We start from the raw sequence: 19,532 nt of genomic DNA on the forward strand, positions 1-19,532 counted from the left end.
CTGGCACGTGTAGAAACACTGGCTCTGATTGGCTACCATGATGCCGCCTTAGCCAATCATAATCGCTCACCTTGTTTTTAACCCACCTCCTTGTGCTGGCACAGTGTAAAAACACTGGCTCTGATTGGCTACTATGAAACATGACGCCGCCTAAGATAATCATAATCGCTCACCTTGTTTTTAACCCACCTCCTCACTATACCTGAGTAAGAAGCAGGGAATGGTTTCAGATAAGTTTATTCAATCAATACATGTAATGCACCGCATTTAATGTTCAGTAACAATAATGGTGTAAAATGTAATTAATTAATCCCCCGTGAAAAAAAACCAAAAAAAAAACCCACCATTATTCTAAACACTGTAAATGAATCCAACTCAGGATTGGACGAACGCATTTGTTCGTTGCCATATGAGTGTCTTACCACCATAATGGACATTTGTTGCTTCTTTTCTTTGTGTCCAAGTGAAGGGTAATTTAGTTTTGTGACGTCTGAAAACTTTGTGAGATATAGGCGCCTCTCTCCTGTTTTTGCTTCAGAGCATGATCTGAACCCTGTTGCTCTCACTGGATCGCTGTCTCCAGTTCTCCTGTTTTTGATCCATGCTTGTTTTAATAAACTATTATTTTGCAAGTCTTGCTTACACTCACCTTCCACTCAGAAATATGAATTATGTTGAATAAGACAAAGCGGCTAAAAATGTCTCTGATCCCTTTTTCTTGAACCAGAGTGTCTGTTTTATGTCAGTTATAATCCATTGTCTTACATATAAGATATGGGTTTAGATTAATTAAAGTTGTTCAAGGCATATTATTGCAATGGTAATTTACATGATCTCTGTTACCAGCCGGTCATCGTGGGTGTGCGTTTCCCTTTAAATGTTGTCGCCGCAAGAAATAGTTGGTTGGCATTATCTCATCTCCTTTGGTAAAGGATTCATCAGTGTTTCCTAGACCCCTCAGGGGTCATCCACATCATGCCAACAGGTCATACATTTAGCAGAGGTCCAATGTTTTGACAGTCTTTTCATTAAGTGACTTGGCAATACATTTAAAATACTTTGTTTTTTTTCAGAAAAAAAGTAAGGGATTTTCTTACTATATTTACATTTATGGATGGAAAATTAAACTAAAAACAAAAGTATGTTTTTTTTTTTTTTTTTTTTTAAAAATGGTAGCATTTTTATTTTTCTTCTTTAGCAAAAATATGAAAAACAAAACACCATCAATAGCACTTCCGCCATATAACATACTAAATCTTTGAATAACTTGGTCAAAATCTTCACAGAAAACTCTGGAACTGATTATCTCCAAGAGCAAGAAATGTGCTCCAGGAAGAATCAAACAAAATCTATTTTTGTTGCCCCCTAAAAATCTGCAAAAGTAACTTCCTGACACATTCCTGGTATTTTCAGACTGAAAGTTGCAGCTAATCAAAGGCGGCTGTTTATTTTACACACAAGGTAAAAACACTCATGCAATTGCGTATGGGACTCCAAATCCCACAACGCAATACGCAAAACTTTTTCAACAATGTCAATAGATCAATTGTTAACACAGGAGAAACAAACTTTCCAGTCATCCATTTTGTGACCTGCTTGCTCCTTTTTTCAGGGTAGCAGGGATCTGGTGGTGCCCATTGTTAGCTCTCGTTGGGTGTTACAAAACAAACTTTTGAGTGGCAGTTTTAAGCTTTTACATCTTTTTCTGAGCAAATTACTTTGAGTAATTTATCAATGAGGCCTACACTGACTTTTTATTCAAAAAAATATTGTCCTTAACAGCTTTAACAACAAAAGCACACAGACAATTAAACGACTATTATGTAGTTCAATTAAGAGAACTAAAAAGGGAAAAAAAATACAAGATGTACTCTGAATTTTTTAACTACCTGTTTTAAGGCAGGCCGTCATTGCGACATTTTTAAGTGTCTGGACTTGACTGATCTTATCTAAGGTTATGTTTTTTTTGTTTGTTTGATGGTGCTGATACAACAGTAATTCCAGAGAGGAAAAGGAAAAATAATCACTTGTTTTCCATTTCATGTTTCCATTGAAATTCTTTGAAACACCTGACAGCAATAATCTGACATAAGAATGACTCAAATGACATGGAGTAGACTCTCACTCCAAAGAGCTAGAGCCAAATTGAGTTTGGCCACATCTGTGGGCAACTTGAGCTGTTTTAGAGGGAGCAGTTCTGCGTCTTGAAGCTGTTGCACGGCTTGGAGATGGGACAGTGGAAACTGCAAACCCTATGGGAACAAAAAACACTGCATTGAGCTCCATGTGTTTGTGACAGCATACACACACAAACAATATCCACAAAAGCATTAACTTGATAGCCACAACACCAAAAGGTCACTCCATAGGTTCAAAAGGTCCACTCCAATAACAATTTACATTGTGTTATTGGAGAGTATAACACACTAGTCCTCATGGCAGTGACCCTTCCTCCGCCACAAAGTGCCCACAGGCGGCTGCAGTGATCCCAGCTGCAGGTCAAAGCAGACCCACAACACTCCATGTCCACATTTTATTTGATGACTCTCTTTAGTGTAACAACACAAAGCCTTTACATTATGTTTGTGTTTAAGCTGTGCATGAGCATGTGTAAGTCATACTTTGCATGTACACACAGTGGCCCTCATTTACAGTATCAACCTTGCATGAAAATGGGTGCAAATTTGAGTGCACATTTGGTCATACGACAGGACCAATGTCTGATTTATGAAACATTATTATTTGACAAATCCCAGCTTACAAATGATCAGGTGTTGATAAATCCGGCAGCTGAATTCAATCATCATTAATATGTTATGCCCTCCTGTTTTGAAAGCCCGCCCACTGAGGTAAACAAGAAAAAAAGCTTTTTCAAGATGAAAATTGGCATTCTAAAATCTAAAGTAGAGCAAATCAAGGATGTGTTTTTGACAATGTGAAAACTGGACTTAAAGTGCATTTACACGCTCTGTGTAAGCGGTGAAGTTACTGAGCAGGTGACATCTTCCCCCCGTGTGTGCTGCCAGCAAATTTACAACAGATCCTAGAGAGAGACACGGATATGAAGTTTATATCAGCCTCAGTCCGCAAGCTTTAAGCAATCAATATTAAGGCTCCAACATTAGTTTACAATCGATAACGTCGACAACAAAAATGTGTTGATGCAGATTTTATAGCGTTGACGCGTCGTTTAAACTTGTAAACAATAACAAAGGATAAAAAGCGGCGTGAGGGCACTTCCTGGTGCAGGTCCTTACATGAACTGCGGGGGGCAGTACCACTCCCACCTGACCGTTTAAATGCTGGAAGTTGGAAAATACAAGCGAGGAAGAACACCAACCATGGGAGCACAACAGCAATGCATGAGAACCTCAAGCACAATAAATTATTACGTTTGTTTAGTGCTTATCTGTCAGAAAACTACGGAAGAAGCTTGCTAAGTTAGCAAACGCTAGTTCAGTTTTGTTTACTTCACTAAACCTACTTTGAATTAAAATACCTTGTTTTCTGCTTATACTAGCATTAATTATTAAAGTAAAATGCTCTCATCTACTATCAATTGTGTAATTTGAAACCGTCTCACAGAACACTCTCTACCCCCATGTCAATGATTATGTATCAAGATTAAACGCAGACATTGTCTTCTTTCAAGAAACTCACTTAAATCAGAAGAAAAATCTCTGACAGACTCAAATTTTAACAAGCTACATAATTCGTGTTTCAATTCCAGGCAAAGAGGAGTCTCGGTTCTTTTCAACAAAAGATTACTCTTTAACATAATCAACTCCACCATAGACCCAGAGGGTAGATATATTATTATCAGAGTGGTAATCTATGATAAATGTTTCACAATTCTAAACCTCTATGCCCCCGATAACGACTTCCTGACTTCTTCCAGAGTTTTTTCGGAATTACACGTTTGTTTGTGATTTTTGGCAAATTTATTAAAATAAAAAACGAAGAAATCACATGTACATAAGTATTCACAGCCTTTGAGATCAAGCTCAAAACTGAGCTGAGGTGCATTCTGTTTCCACTGATCATCCTTGAGATGTTTCTACAGCCTAATTGGAGTCCACCTGTGGTAAATTCAGTTGATTGGACATGATTTGGAAAGGCACACACCTGTCTATATAAGGCCCCACAGTAAACAGTGTATGTCAGACCACAAAACAAGCATGAAGTCAAAGGAATTGTCTGTAGACCTCAGAGACAGGATTGTCTCAAGGCACAGGTCTGGGGAAGGGTACAGAAAAATTTCTGCAGCTTTAAAAGTCCCAATGAGCACAGTGGCCTCCATCATCCATAAATGGAAGAAGTTTGGAACCACCAGGACTCTTCCTAGAGCTGGCCGTCCCAATAAAACTGAGTGATCGGGGAAGAAGGGCTTTAGTGAGGGAGGTGACTAACAACCCGACTGTCACTCTGACAGAGCTCCAGGGTTCCTCTGTGGAGAGAGGAGAATCTTCCAGCAGGACGACCATCGCTGCAGCACTCCACCAATCAAGCCTGTATGGTAGAGTGGCTAGACGGAAGCCACTCCTTAGTAAAAGGCACATGGCAGCCCGCCTGGAGTTTGCCAAAAGGCACCTGAAAGACTTTCAGACCATGGGAAACAAAATTCTCTGGTCTGATGAGACAAAGATTGAACTCTGGCGTGAATGCCAAGCATTATGTTTGGAGGACACCAGGCACCGCTCATCAGCTGGCCAATACCATCCCTACAGTGAAGCATGGTGGTGGCAGCATCATGCTGTTGGAAACCTGGTCCAGAGTGCTCTTGACCACAGACTGGGGCGACGGTTAATCTTTCAACAGGACAACGACCCTAAGCACACAGCCAAGATATCGAAGGAGTGGCTTCAGGACAACTCTGTGAATGTCCTAGAGTGGCCCAGCCAGAGCCCAGACTTGAATCCTATTGAACATCTCTGGAGGGATCTGAAAATGGCTGTGCACCGACGCACCCCATCCAACCTGATGGAGCTTGAGAGGTTCTGTAATGAGGAATGGGCCAAAGTGGCCACAGATAGATGTGCCAAGCTTGTGGCTTCATATTCCAAAAGACTTGAGGCTGTAATTGCTGCCAAAGGTGCCACAACAAAGCACTGAGCAAAGGCTGTGAATACTTATGTACATGTTATATTTTCATTCTTTATTTCTAATAAATTTGCAAACATTTAAAAAAATGTTTTTCATGTTGTCATTATGGGGTATTTGAGGAAAAAATGAATTGAATGCCTTTTGGAATTATTATTATTTTTATTATTATACATCAATTTTATATAGCGCTTTTCTGGGTACTCAAAGTCATTTTACAATGAAGGGAGCAGTGTTGGGGGTCAGTGCCTTGCTCAAGGGCAGCTCGGCAGTGCTTGAGAAGTGCCCGGCACCTCTCCAGCTACCAGAACACTTCTGTATTTTTTTTTTTTTGGTCCGTACTGGGACTTGAACTGGTGGCCCTCCGGTTCCCAATCCATGTCCCTACGGACTAAGAGAAGTGGGGCCTGATAACTGAAAGCTCTTCCTCCTATACTACTTTTAGAGACAAATGGAACAACGAGCAGGCCAGCATTTTGAGAGCGTAGTGTTCTTGGGGGATTGTATGGCACTACAAGCTCCTTGAGATAAACTGGTGCCTGTCCATTTAGGGCTTTATAAGTGAGAAGAAGACTCTTGAATTCTATTCTATATTTTATGGGAAGCCAATGCAGAGAGGCTAATACAGGAGTAATGTGATCTCTTCTCCGAGTTTTAGTCAGTACATGTGCTGCAGCATTTTGAACCAGCTGAAGTGTCTTAAGTGACTTGCTCGGGCAACCTACTAAAAGAGAATTACAATAATCCAGTCGAGAGGTAACAAAAGCATGGACTAGCTTTTCGGCGTCGCTCTGAGACAGGATAGATCTGATTTTAGCAATGTTACGGAGATGAAAGAAGGCAGTTCTTGAAGTTTGTTTTATGTGAGAGTTGAAGGATAAATCCTGATCAAATAGAACCCCAAGGTTTCTAACAGTTGTGCTTCGTGCCAGAGTAATGCCATCTAGGGCAGTTAGGCTAGCATAGGCTTCTCTAAGGTGTCGTGGGCCCAGTACAATGACCTCAGTCTTGTCTGAGTTAAGAAGAAAATTTTGGTCCATCCAGGCCCCAATGTCCTTGAGACAGGCCTCAAGTTTAGATAGCTGATTTGTCTCACCTGGCTTCATTGATACATACAGTTGGGTATCATCAGCATAGCAGTGAAAGTTAACAGAGGATTTTCTCATAACATTACCAAGGGGGATCATATAGATACAGAAGAGGATTGGACCTAGCACAGAGCCCCGAGAAACCCCGTAGCTTACTTTAGTGTACACAGAAGGCTTATTATTCACGTGTACAAACTGGTACCTATCAGATAGGTAGGACTTAAACCAGTTTAGGGCAGTCCCTGTGATTCCAAGTAATTCCTCTAATCTCTCTAGTAGAATATAGTGATCTATAGTGTCAAAAGCTGCACTAAGATCTAATAAAACCATCGTCCATCTGAAGCCCAGAGTAGATCATTAGTTACATTAACTAAAGCAGTCTCTGTGCTGTGTTGAGCTCTAAAACCTGACTGGAAGTCCTCGAACAGGCTGTTGTTTTGAAGGAAGTCAGAGCTGAGCCGCCACAACTTTCTCAAGAATCTTTGAAATAAAAGGAAGATTAGATATAGGCCTGTAGTTTGCTTAAGTGTTGGAGTCAAGAGTAGGTTTTTTGAGAAGGGGTTTGATTACAGCTACTTTAAAGGACTGTGGCACGTAGCCTATTGATAGGGATATATTTATTGTCTCCAACAAAGATCGGCAGACCAGGGGATCAACTTCTTTAAACAGCTTAGTTGGGATCGGATCTGAAAGGCAGGTCGATGGTTTGGAGGATGAAATAATAGAGTTAAGTTCCTGAAGTCCTATATGTGTGAAACAGTTTAGGTTAGGCTTATTTACATTTAATGGTACAGCAGGCCCAGGTGAAGGTGAATTTTGTCTCTAATCTTATGAATTTTATCGTTAAAAAATGTCATAAAGTCCTCACAGCTGAGGGCTAGAGGAATCATGGGCTCAATAGAGCTCTGACTTTGTGTTAGCCTGGCTTCAGTGTTGAAAAGGTACCTCGGATTTTTTTTTTCTTCTTTCAATTAGTGAGTAGTAGTATGTAGCTCGAGTATGTCATAAGGCTGCCATGTATTTACTATGGCTTTCTTGCCAGAGTATTCGTGACTCCTCTGTTTTATTGGAGTGCCACATTCTCTCTAATTTATGGGTTGTTTGTTTGAGTGTGTGAGTTTCAGAGCTAAACCACGGAGCTTTCCTCTGACGTTTAATAGTTTTTTCCCTCAATGGGGCAATTGAGTCCAAGGTGGATTTTAGTAGACTAGCAGAGCTATCGACAAGCAGATCCAGTTGAGAGGGGTTATGATTAATATCAGTTATTTATTGGATGGTGCACTGAGTTTAAGGCAGCAGGAATGGCCTCTTTAAATTTAGCCACAGCACTATTGGACAGATTTCTACTCGTAAGTATTTGATTGCACAGTGCGAGATCCTCTAGGATAATGTTAAAAGATATTAAAAAGTGATCTGATAGCAGAGGATTTTCAGGGTAGACTTTTAGTTCATTAATATGAAGGCCATATGTTAGAACAAGATCAAGAGTATGATTTAAACAATGAGTAGCTTCATTAATAGTTTGAAAAAAGCCAACTGAGTCTATTAGGGACATAAAGGCTGAGCTCAGGCTATCACTATCTTTGTCAACATGGATATTAAAATCTCCTACTCAGAATCAGTATTTTATCAGAACTGAGGACTAAGTTTGATATAAACTCAGAGAATTCTGATAGAAATTCAGAATAAGGGCCTGGAGGACGGTAAATTATCGCAAATAAGACTGGCTGGCAGGTTTTTGATTCGGTATGAGATAAATTTAGAACCAGGCTTTCAAAGGAAGTGTAATTGGCCTTTGGTTTAGGATAGATTAGGAGAGAGGAATGATAAATAGCTGCTACACCACCTCCACGGCCTATGTCCCGTGGCATATGAGTATTTAAATGACTGGGAGGAGTGGCTTCATTTAAACTAACATATTCATCTTGATACAGCCATGTTTCAGTTAAACAGAATAAATCAAAGTTATTTTCTGAGATAAGGTCATTTACTAGTAGAGATTTGGATCTGAGTGATCTAATATTTAATAGAGCACATCTAATGGTTTTATGTTTTGGTGTTTCTATATTTGAGATTTAAATTTTTTTCAGATTTTTATAATTGATAGTTCTTTTATTTGATTTAATGTTAAAATCATTGTGAAATTTGGGTCGGGGGACAGACACCGTCTCTATAAAATAACATTCATCACCATCACAACAGTTGTCATGGCGATGAACACAGCTATCATAATAGCAATGGGAGGGAAACTGTCCTAAGGCAAGCGCAGAGGGGCGTGGAGGACTCCACCTCTGTAACATGGTCTGATTCATGAGATGTCATAACAGTGACTGTGCCATGTTTTCTGATAGAGATGCTCCCGCCAAAGTAGGGTGGATTCCATCTCTTCCTATCAGGTCCGGTTTTCCCCAGAAGGATCTCCAATTATCAATGAAGCCCACCTCGTTTTCTGGAAACTACCTCGATAGCCAGCGGTTAAATGATGACATGCGGCTATACATGTCATCACTGGTCAGATTTGGTAAGGGACCAGAGAAAATTACGGAGTCCGACATTGTTTTAGCATAAGCACAAATTGATTCAATGTTCACTTTAGTTGCTTCCGACTGACGACGTCGGGAGTCATTAGTGCCGACATGGAGGACTATCCTATCAAACTTACGGTTACTCTTTGCCAGCAACTTTAGATTTGATTCTATGTCGCCCCTGGGATGCACCTCACAATGCCCGCTGACTTCGCTAGCTTCACGTTTCTCAATATAGAGTCGCCAATTATCAGAGTTTGTTCCCCGGTGAGTGTGTTGTCCTCACGGAGGGGGGAGAATCTGTTTCAGACGTGAACATGGTGGTGTCCCAAGCGGATTTTTGACCTTCGACTATGCTTACCACGGACAGTAGCCCAGTCATTGCTGGCCGAGGGGGAAGCTAAGCTAGAGCTAGCACGGTCCGCACTGGCTAGGTCCTGCTTGCTAGCTTCGGTTTTGGTATCAGGGGTGCGGAACCGCTTCTCCAGATTGTTGATCCTCGCCTCCATATCTAACAGTACGCTACACTTTATGCAACTACCATTGTCCCTAAAGGAGGACGAGGAGTAACTAAACATCTGACACACCGGGCAGGAGAGCGGAGGGGAGGAGAGAGAAGCCATAGGTGCTAAATTTAAGCTAAGCTAAGCTAAGGACAAAAGGAAGTTTAAAGGAGATTACACTGCCTCTAAGAGGCGAGATTGCTTTTTACCTAACCTTCGTACGTTTAACTGTACGGTAAAAAATTAAAACAAGTGTTTTCAAGGCTAGAATATCAATGACAACAAGTTTGATTAGCGCTAGCAAAACACAGTAGTAGAACGCTGCAAGCAGTGGTAGAGCGTAAACAGGAAATGATCGATACGTCACCACGTCTATAAATTAATCTTTATGCGGATTATATTTTACTCTATCTGGAAGAACCCCAATCCTCATTAGAAGAAGTAATTAAACTAATAAACAGCTTCTCTAAATTATCAGACTATTCCATTAACTGATCAAAATCATCAAGGCTTCATTAACAAAAAAAATTATGGAACCCAGCAAGCCAGAACCTACAATATCCCTCCCCCACAAATACATTTAAATATCTAGGATTAAATATATCACCAAACTTAAATGAATTAATTAAACTGAACCTAGATCCGCTGTTAGATAAAGTCACAGAAGATCTGCGGAGATGGAACAATCTCCCCATCTCACTCCTTGGCAGAAAAGCCTCAGTTAATCTGTTCTCTATGATCCCACTGAAACCACCAATGGTTCAAAAGATTAGATTCTGCAATTACAAAATTCTATGCTAGGAATAAAAAACCCAAAATAAGCCTTTCAACCCATCAAAAAAATAAAAGCGAGGGTGGTTTAGAAGCCCCTTATTTCATGCATTATTACTTAGCAAACCAAATATTATATTTAACAGATTGGCTAAAACCAAAATAATACCACAACACCTGGCTAGAAATAGGGGGGTGCAACGGGGTGGATCTCAGGCTGTGCTGCTTGGCGTGTCAGTGCAATTTTTTGGCCCATTTTGAGCAGATTTTTCACTTGTGCGTCTGTTGTTGGGATCAGCTAAATTGTGCGTCATGCATTGTGTATACTACATGGGGTCACGAGAAGCGATTAACACCTCATGACCTGCTCTTGATCAGCAATCGTATGGTAGTAAGAAAATCAACATCAAAATCTTGGTCGCTCTTCGTGAGGGTATCGCACTGTTAAAGCAGCACCACCGACCGGCTTATCTCAAACTCTCACACTGTGCTGTGCATGCGCAAACACCGTAGGACCTGTAGAATTGATGGACCGTACTGCCAACGTCTGTCCAGCCAGTCCCTGGTCCATCGCATCGCCGCCTTTTCTTTTTTAAAAGCTCTTTTTGCTGAGATTTGGTAGTGCATCCACTTCCGGGTTCTTCTTCTGTTTTAATGGCAACGCTTCAGAGCTGTTCTTTTCATTTGTACGTTGCATTTCCGCAAACAAGACTCCAACGTGTTATGTGTGGACATATATTGTGTCGGTCCGTACTGAGTGAGAACATGAATCGTGAGCTGTGTACATTCAGGCTCTGCAATTGAGTCGCAGAGTTTGAGCTGGAGCTGAGTAAAACGATTGAAAAAAAATCACAGCGTCTGCCCGCCTTCATCCAGCTTCGTAGTAAAGGCACCAACAGTTTCACAAACAGAGTAAGGCCTGAACCATAATAAGATAAAAAGTCACATTTTAGTGTGTCTGGCATCATTAGTGCGTTACCTTGGAGATTTTCCAGTCCACTTCTTCAATTTGAACTTCCCCCATCATATGGCTCTTCCTTGAATTTTTTAAAGAATGCAAAACAAAAACCACAAGCTCTGTGCTCTGATCCTGAAACACATGTATTCCAAAAAATTTAGATCAGTCTTCACAATGTAGTTAAAAAAACATTCACAAATGAATGCATGTTTCAAGGTTATTAGATGTAATAAAATGGACTTACTGTTCCTTGTTGGCTGGCCTCCACTGTTATTATCATGTGGTCCTTAAAACACAAGCTCACTGTATCTTCCAAGGCAGGAATTGGTCCAGCTGTGAGAGAGACACAGTCAGAACACATTTCTCCCCCCATACACAGCAGGAGCTTCATTAATAGTAATTGTGAAAAATAAAAATAAGAGTCTAGTGTCTAGGATTGAGAAAACAAATGTGTGGATGAAATCTTGTGCACAGATGTAAAACCCCTTTCACAATCTTTTGACTAAAAATCCTTAAAACTTTTGAGCACAATTCTCTCAACAATTGGAATGTCATTTGCAGAAATTGCTGAAATTTTAAAATATCTGATTAAAAAATGTGTTTTTCGAAAAATTGATTGAACTTAGTACAGTGCCCATCGGAATTATGTATTCATGTAGTGGGAGCTTAAGTAGAGTTGTCAATTATGGGCATATAAAACGAAAGTTACGTACTGTATGTAACTACGGTTCTATGAATCCAGGATGACCGCCAGAGGTGGTGCTTTAGCACTGGATATCTACGTCTCACATATGAACTGGTCGAGCACCTATACCAACAAAGTCACCTGTGATCCCCGAGTGAGCCCCCGGAGTCTATAAGTTTCGGTGTCACCAGTGGATCTTTTCCTCAGGAATCTTCTCGCAAAACCACGGTGATTCCGAGTGACTGAACGTTCTGGCGGTCATCTGGGATTCATAGAACCGTAGTTACATACGTAACTTTCATTCTATTTCATCCCTACTGACCGCCAGAGGCGGTGCTTTAGCACTGGATGAGCAATGTCAACAGTGTCATGAGGAATCCAGACACCTACCTCACATAGTGGATGTTGAGGGATTGATGGTCAAGACCGCTCCCAAAGGAGGCGGCGTAGCCATGTTGACCCTGTAGAATCTGGTGAACGTGCTGGGCTAGGTCCATGAGGCTGCAGCACAAACCGCTTCAATGGGTACTCCCTTCAGGGAAGCCTACGAAGTAGATACACTCCTCGTTGAGTGACATCTCACCCTGGATGGTGGGGGGAGAGCACTAGCCGTGTAGGCGTGTGTAATGGCGTCCACCACCCAATGGGATAGCCTCTGTTTTGACAGGGCCCTGCCTTGCCTTGGGCCGCCGTAGCAGACAAACAGCTGGCCACATCGGCGAATGCTTGATGTAGCATTAATGTAAGTCTCCAGGGCCCAAACTGGACAGAGCACTTCTGACACCTCTTCTGACGCTGGTACTAAGCGTGCCAACCGGATCGGCTGATTAGTGTACGAGGGTGACAACACCTTTGGGAGAAAGGCCATGTTTGGCCACAACGTGACCCCACCCCCTTCAGGGTGCCACCTCAAACATGTGTCCTCCACTGAAAGAGCATGTAGCTCTCCAACCCGCTTAGCCGAGACAATGGCGAAGAGAAACGCGGTTTTCACCGACACCCACTTGAGCTCCACTTGTGCCAAGGGATGTCGAACCAGCACCTCAAGTACTAGGGGCAGGTCCCATGCCGGGGCCCTCTGAATCCTCGGAGGCTGGAGCCTTAATGCCCCTTTTAGGAAGCGGGTCACCAACCGGTGGGAGCCCACCAGGGCATGCCTGCTGGAAATCGCGGCAACAAAGACCTTCAGCATGGACTGCAAGCGGCCCCTATCCAGGAGGGACGGAAGAAACCCCAGGATAGCAGTCACTGGGCAGTGGACAGGGTCCAGCTGCCTGTCTGCACACCAAGCGGAGAACGTCTTGAGCTTGTTCTCATATTGCGTTCGGGTGGATGGTGCCAACACGTTCAGGATGGTGGCTGTGACTGCATCATTAGTCATTCGGCAGCGGGTCAGCCCCTGCAATGGCCATGCCCATAGCGTGACGTATCGATCATTTCCTGTTTACGCTCTACCGCTGCTTGCAGCGCTCTACTACTGTGTTCTGCCAACGCTAATCAGACTTGTTGTCATTGATATTTTAGCCTTGAAAACACTTGTTTTAATTTTTTACCGTACAGTTAAACGTACGAAGGTTAATTAAAAAGCAATCTCGCCTCTTATAGGCAGTGTAATCCCCTTTAAACTTCCTTTTGTCCTTAGCTTAGCTTAAATTTAGCACCTATGGCTTCTCTCTCCTCCCCTCCGCTCTCCTGCCCGGTGTGTCAGATGTTTAGTTACTCCTCGTCCTCCTTTAGGGACAATGGTAGTTGCATAAAGTGTAGCGTACTGTTAGATATGGAGGCGAGGATCAACAATCTGGAGAAGCGGTTCGGCACCCCTGATACCAAAACCGAAGCTAGCAAGCAGGACCTAGCCGGTGCGGACCGTGCTAGCTCTAGCTTAGCTTCCCCCCCGGCCAGCAATGATTGGGTTACTGTCCGTGGTAAGCATAGTCGAAGGTCAAAAAGCCGCTCGGGACACTACCATGTTCACGTCTCAAACAGGTTCTCCCCCCTCCGTGAGGACAACACACTTACCGGGGAACAAACTCTGATAATTGGCGACTCCATAGTGAGAAACGTGAAGCTAGCGAAGTCAGCGGGCATCGTGAGGTGCATCCCAGGGGCCAGAGCGGGTGACATAGAATCAAATCTAAAGTTGATGGCAAAGAGTAACCGTAAGTTTGATTGGATAGTCCTCCATGTCGGCACTAATGACTCCCGACGTCGTCAGTCGGAAGCAACCAAAGTGAACATTGAATCAGTTTGTGCTTATGCTAAAACAATTTTCTCTGGTCCCTTACCAAATCTGACCAGTGATGACATTGTTACGGTGGAAAAAAAAGGAAGGTTACCTCGTTTTGACTGTAATGACACCCTCTGCGTTGGCAAGTGATGACGACCAGACTGAAGAGTTGGTGAATTAATAAAAAATGATTTTATTCTAAACTAAATACAAGAATACAAAGTGGAAACAAAAATGGTGACCGCCTGGCCAGGCGATCCAAAGACAGAGTGTGAGACACAATATTAAAGCCACGTATATCTCCCCTTAGTCCCCCCCCCCCCCCCCCCCCCCCCCCCCGAGAGATAGGGATAGAGACAGGGGGAGGAGGGAGGGCAGTAAAAGAAAAGAGAGACAATTTTCTCCTTTGAGTCAAAACAATTTGTTCCCCGTTATCTGATTGCCATGGAAACGGAGGTGTGTGCGCTTTATGTGTTCGTGTGGTTACGGTAGCTGAATGGATGTGTATGGGGAGAGCATGTGACTATGTGAGTGTGTGTAGCTGTCCTTGGGGTTGTTTGGGAACTTTGGACAAGGCGTTCTGACCTGGAGTGAAGACAAGTTAAAGTTGAAGACATGAAAAATCACACAATGGAAAGTTACACCCCAAGGCTTTAAGGATTAAAATATATGAGTAAATATATTATAAAGCATAACTAATAATTCCGCCCCAACAACATGTATAGCCGCATGTCATCATTTAACCGCTGGCTATCGAGGTGGTGTCCAGAAAACGAGGTGGGCTTCATTGATAATTGGAGATCCTTCTGGGGAAAACCGAACCTGATAGGAAGAGATGGAATCAACCCTACTTTGGCGTGAGCATCTCTACTATCAGAAAACATGGCACAGTCACTGTTATGGCATCTCATGAATGAGACCATGTTACAGAGGGCGAGTCCTCCACGCCCCTCTGCGCTTGCCTTAGGACAGTTTCCCTCCCATTGCTATTATGATAGCTGTGTTCATCGCCATGACAACTGTTGTGATGGTGATGAATATTATTTTATGGAGACGGTGTCTGTCCCCCGACCCAAATTTCACAATGATTTTAACATAAAATCAAATAAAAGAGCTATCAATTATAAAAATCTGAAAAAAATTAAAATCTCAAATCTAGAAACACCAAAACATAAAACCATTAGATGTGCTCTATTAAATATTAGATCACTGAGATCCAAATCTCTACTAGTAAATGACCTTATCTCAGAAAATAACTTTGATTTCTTCTGTTTAACTGAAACATGGCTGTATCAAGAAGAATATGTTAGTTTAAATGAAGCCACTCCTCCCAGTCATTTAAATACTCATATGCCACGAGACATAGGCCGTGGAAGTGGTGTAGCAGTTATTTATCATTCCTCTCTCCTAATCTATCCTAAACCAAAGGCCAATTACACTTCCTTTGAAAGCATGGTTCTAAATTGATCTCATACCGAATCAAAAACCAGCCAGCCAGTCTTATTTGCGATAATTTACCGTCCTCCAGGCCCTTATTCTAAATTTCTATCAGAATTCTCTGAGTTTATATCAAACTTAGTCCTCAGTTCTGATAAAATATATATAGTTGGAGATTTTAATATCCATGTTGACAAAGATAGTGATAGCCTGCGCTCAGCCTTTATGTCCCTAATAGACTCAGTTGGCTTTTTTCAAACTATTAATGAAGCAACTCATCATTTAAATCATACTCTTGATCTTGTTCTAACATATGGCCTTGATATTAATGAACTAAAAGTCTACCCTGAAAATTCTCTGCTATCAGATCACTTTTTAATATCTTTTAACATTATCCTAGAGGATCTCGCACTGTGCAATAAAATACTTACGAGTAGAAATCTGTCCAATAGTGCTGTGGCTAAATTTAAAGAGGCCATTCCTGCTGCCTTAAACTCAGTGCACCATCCAATAAATAACTATGATATTAATTATAACCCCTCTCAACTGGATCTGCTTGTCGATAGCTCTGCGAGTCTACTAAAATCCACCTTGGACTCAATTGCCCCATTGAGGGAAAAAACTATTAAACGTCAGAGGAAAGCTCCGTGGTTTAGCTCTGAAACTCGCACTCAAACAAACAACCCGTAAATTAGAGAGAATGTGGCGCTCCAATAAAACAGAGGAGTCACGAATAGTAAATACATGACAGCCTTACGACATAGTCGATCTACATACTACTCCTCACTAATTGAAGAAAATAAAAATAATCCAAGGTACCTTTTCAGCACTGTCGCCAGGCTAACACAAAGTCAGAGCTCTATTGAGCCCATGATTCCTCGAGCCCTCAGCTGTGAGGACTTTATGACATTTTTTAACGATAAAATTCACAAGATTATAGATAAAATTAGCCACTCCCTGCCTTCACCTGGGCCTGCTGTACCATTAAATGTAAATAGGCCTAACCTAAACTGTTTCACACATATAGGACTTCAGGAACTTAACTCTATTATTTCATCCTCCAAACCATCGACCTGCCTTTCAGATCCGATCCCAACTAAGCTGTTTAAAGAAGTTGTTCCCCTGGTCTGCCCATCTTTGTTGGAGACAATAAATATATCCCTATCAATAGGCTACGTGCCACAGTCCTTTAAAGTAGCTGTAATCAAACCCCTTCTCAAAAAACCTACTCTTGATTCCAGCACTTTAGCAAACTACAGGCCTATATCTAATCTTCCTTGTATTTCAAAAATTCTTGAGAAAGTTGTGGCGGCTCAGCTCTGTGACTTCCTTCAAAACAACAACCTGTTCGAGGACTTCCAGTCAGGTTTTAGAGCTCAACACAGCACAGAGACTGCTTTAGTTAAAGTAACTAATGATCTACTCTGGGCTTCAGATGAAGGACAACTCTCAGTGCTGGTTTTATTAGATCTTAGTGCAGCTTTTGACACTATAGATCACTATTCTACTAGAGAGATTAGAGGAATTACTTGGAATCACAGGGACTGCCCTAAACTGGTTTAAGTCCTACCTGATAGGTACCAGTTTGTACACGTGAATAATAAGTCTTCTGTGTACACTAAAGTAAGCTACGGGGTTCCTCGGGGCTCTGTGCTAGGTCCAATCCTCTTCTGTATCTATATGATCCCCCTTGGTAATGTTATGAGAAAATACTCTGTTAACTTTCACTGCTATGCTGATGATACCCAACTGTATGTATCAATGAAGCCAGGTGAGACAAATCAACATCTAAAATTAAGGCCTGTCTAAAGGACATTAGGGCCTGGATGGACCAAAATTTTCTTCTTCTTAACTCAGACAAGACTGAGGTCATTGTACTGGGCCCACGACACCTTAGAGAAACCTATGCTAGCCTAACTGCCCTAGATGGCATTACTCTGGCACGAAGCACAACTGTTAGAAACCTTGGGATTCTATTTGATCAGGATTTATCCTTCAACTCTCACATAAAACAAACTTCAAGAACTGCCTTCTTTCATTTCCGTAACATTGCTAAAATCAGATCTATCCCGTCTCAGGGCGACGCCGAAAAGCTAGTCCATGCTTTTGTTACCTCTCGACTGGATTATTGTAATTCTCTTTTAGCAGGCTGCCCAAGCAAGTCGCTTAAGACACTTCAGCTGGTTCAAAATGCTGCAGCACGTGTACTGACTAAAACTAGGAGAAGAGATCACATTACTCCTGTATTAGCCTCTCTGCATTGGCTTCCCATAAAATATAGAATAGAATTCAAGATTCTTCTTCTCACTTATAAAGCCCTAAATGGACAGGCACCAGTCTATCTCAAGGAGCTTGTAGTGCCATACAATCCCCCCAGAACACTACGCTCTCAAAATGCTGGACTACTCGTTGTTCCATTTGTCTCTAAAAGTAGTATAGGAGGAAGAGCTTTCAGTTAGTTATCAGGCCCCACTTCTCTGGAACCATCTACCAACCACGGTTCGGGGGGCAGACACCCTCTCTACCTTTAAGGTTAGGCTCAAAACATTCCTCTTTGGTAAAGCTTTTAGTTAGGAACCAGTTCATAGTTAAGATGCAATAGGCATAGACTGCCGGTGGGGGGGTCTGGCATGCTCGGTTAGAGAGAGGTTGGAGAGGGCGTTAAGAGAGAGGTCATTTAGGTTAGAGAGGGACCGGAGAGGGTCTCATTCCTCTCTCAAACACTCCCTCTATGTCTGCTTCTTCCCTTGTGTGTTTGCTCCTGTACTCCTTCTGGCTTTTGTCTTGCAGGTCCGTGGGATCCTCAGTGTGGAGTTACAGAGCTTCAACAACTCTGTCTCCACCCTTTCCTCTGCACACACCCAACACAGCATAACGTGGATGGCTGTTCATCATAGGAATGGAATCCACACAAGGTTCCTGCTGCTTAACAGAAGGTTTTCCTTGCCGCCATGATGAATTCATGTTGGGTGCGGGATACATATGTATGTGTATATACGTATATATGCATATGTGTGTATCCATAAAATGAAGAGTCCGTCCTTAAGACTGCTCTACTGTAAAGTGTCTTGAGATACCATTGGTTATGATTTGGCGCTATACAAATAAAGGATTGATTGATTTATTGATTGATACCCCCGGGTTGGGGTGCCAGATCTGACCCCCCAGCTGCGAGAGAAGATCTCTCCTGCTGTGGAGGCGCAACGGCTGACGGCAACAGAGCCTGCACCGAGGAGCCACCAGCAGCAGGCGGTGACCCTGCACGGAGACCCTGTGTAGTGTTGGCAGGATAAAGGGCAGAGGGGGAAAAGCATAGAGCAACCCTCGTGGCCAATCGTGTGCGAGGGCGTCCTGCCCAAGGGGGCTGGAGGTCTCCGTCCAAGAGAACCAGAGGGGGCAGTGGGTCGCCTCCTCTGAAGCGAAGAGGTCTACCTCCGCCTACCCGAAAAGTTCCCAGAGGTGTTGTACCACCTCAGGGTGGAGCCTCCATTCGCCAGGTGGGGGTCCCCTTCGAGAGAGGAAATCCGCCACTTAGTTCTATTTCCCTGGCACATGCATCGCTCTCAGGCTGGCCAGCCGGGGAACAGCCCAGCGTAAGAGACACTCTGTCACTCGTAACTGGCGTGACCTGGTGCCACCCTGGTGGTTCATTTGTGCCACTGCCGACATGTTGTCCGACCGGACTAGGACGTGCTTCCCGTCCATGAAGGGCATAAAATGCTCCAGAGCTAGGTGAATCGCCCGCAGCTCCAGCACATTTATGTGCCTGATGCTGTCCTGGGCTGACCACGGGGCTCGCACTGTCTGCCAGACGGTGCCCCACCCTGCCGGGCAAGCGTCCACCGTCACCGACTCCCTGCGGGCCACATCCCCTACCAGAAATGGCCTCTCTCCCCACAGGGTGTGAGATCGGGCGCACCTCCAGGTAACCGTGACCATCACCAAATAAGGAACAGTAAAAAAGTATGTTTCCTCAAAAGAGAAGTCCACGGGAGCTTTGGGACCACCAGAGGTGAGCTCTGTAGTGAAATAGATATAGATGGTGCGCTAGTGCCCCCTCACACAGTGAGGTCAAAAGCTGATTAGGTTTCATTTCTGGGCCGTCCAGAAGTGAAATAAAATTAAAATAAACATTTGGAAATGATCAAACTACTCCAAAATAACAAATACACAAACTCGGGGTATTTGGAAGCCGTTGACAAAGTTTCAGGTCGAACAGGCACCGCTTCGGGGAAATA

At 42.9% G+C, this 19,532-nt stretch overlaps 1 protein-coding gene across 6 annotated transcripts in view; it reads right to left on the reverse strand.

The window, feature by feature from the left end:
- Positions 1-1,404: 1,404 nt before the first annotated feature.
- Positions 1,405-19,532, reverse strand: part of riox2 (ribosomal oxygenase 2) — a 73,456-nt gene continuing 55,328 nt past the window's right edge. For all 6 annotated transcript variants that reach the window (XM_028466868.1, XM_028466869.1, XM_028466870.1 and 3 more), the window contains 3 exons: positions 11,190-11,278; positions 10,967-11,077; positions 1,405-2,252 (listed from right to left, as the gene is read on the reverse strand). In XM_028466868.1, coding sequence (XP_028322669.1) covers positions 2,100-2,252; positions 10,967-11,077; positions 11,190-11,278 — 353 coding nt within the window. In that variant the 3' untranslated portion in view covers positions 1,405-2,099. The remainder of the gene's footprint in view (positions 2,253-10,966; positions 11,078-11,189; positions 11,279-19,532) is intronic.

The sequence above is a fragment of the Gouania willdenowi genome, chromosome 14, assembly GCF_900634775.1.
Source record: "Gouania willdenowi chromosome 14, fGouWil2.1, whole genome shotgun sequence".
NCBI lineage: Eukaryota > Metazoa > Chordata > Actinopteri > Blenniiformes > Gobiesocidae > Gouania > Gouania willdenowi.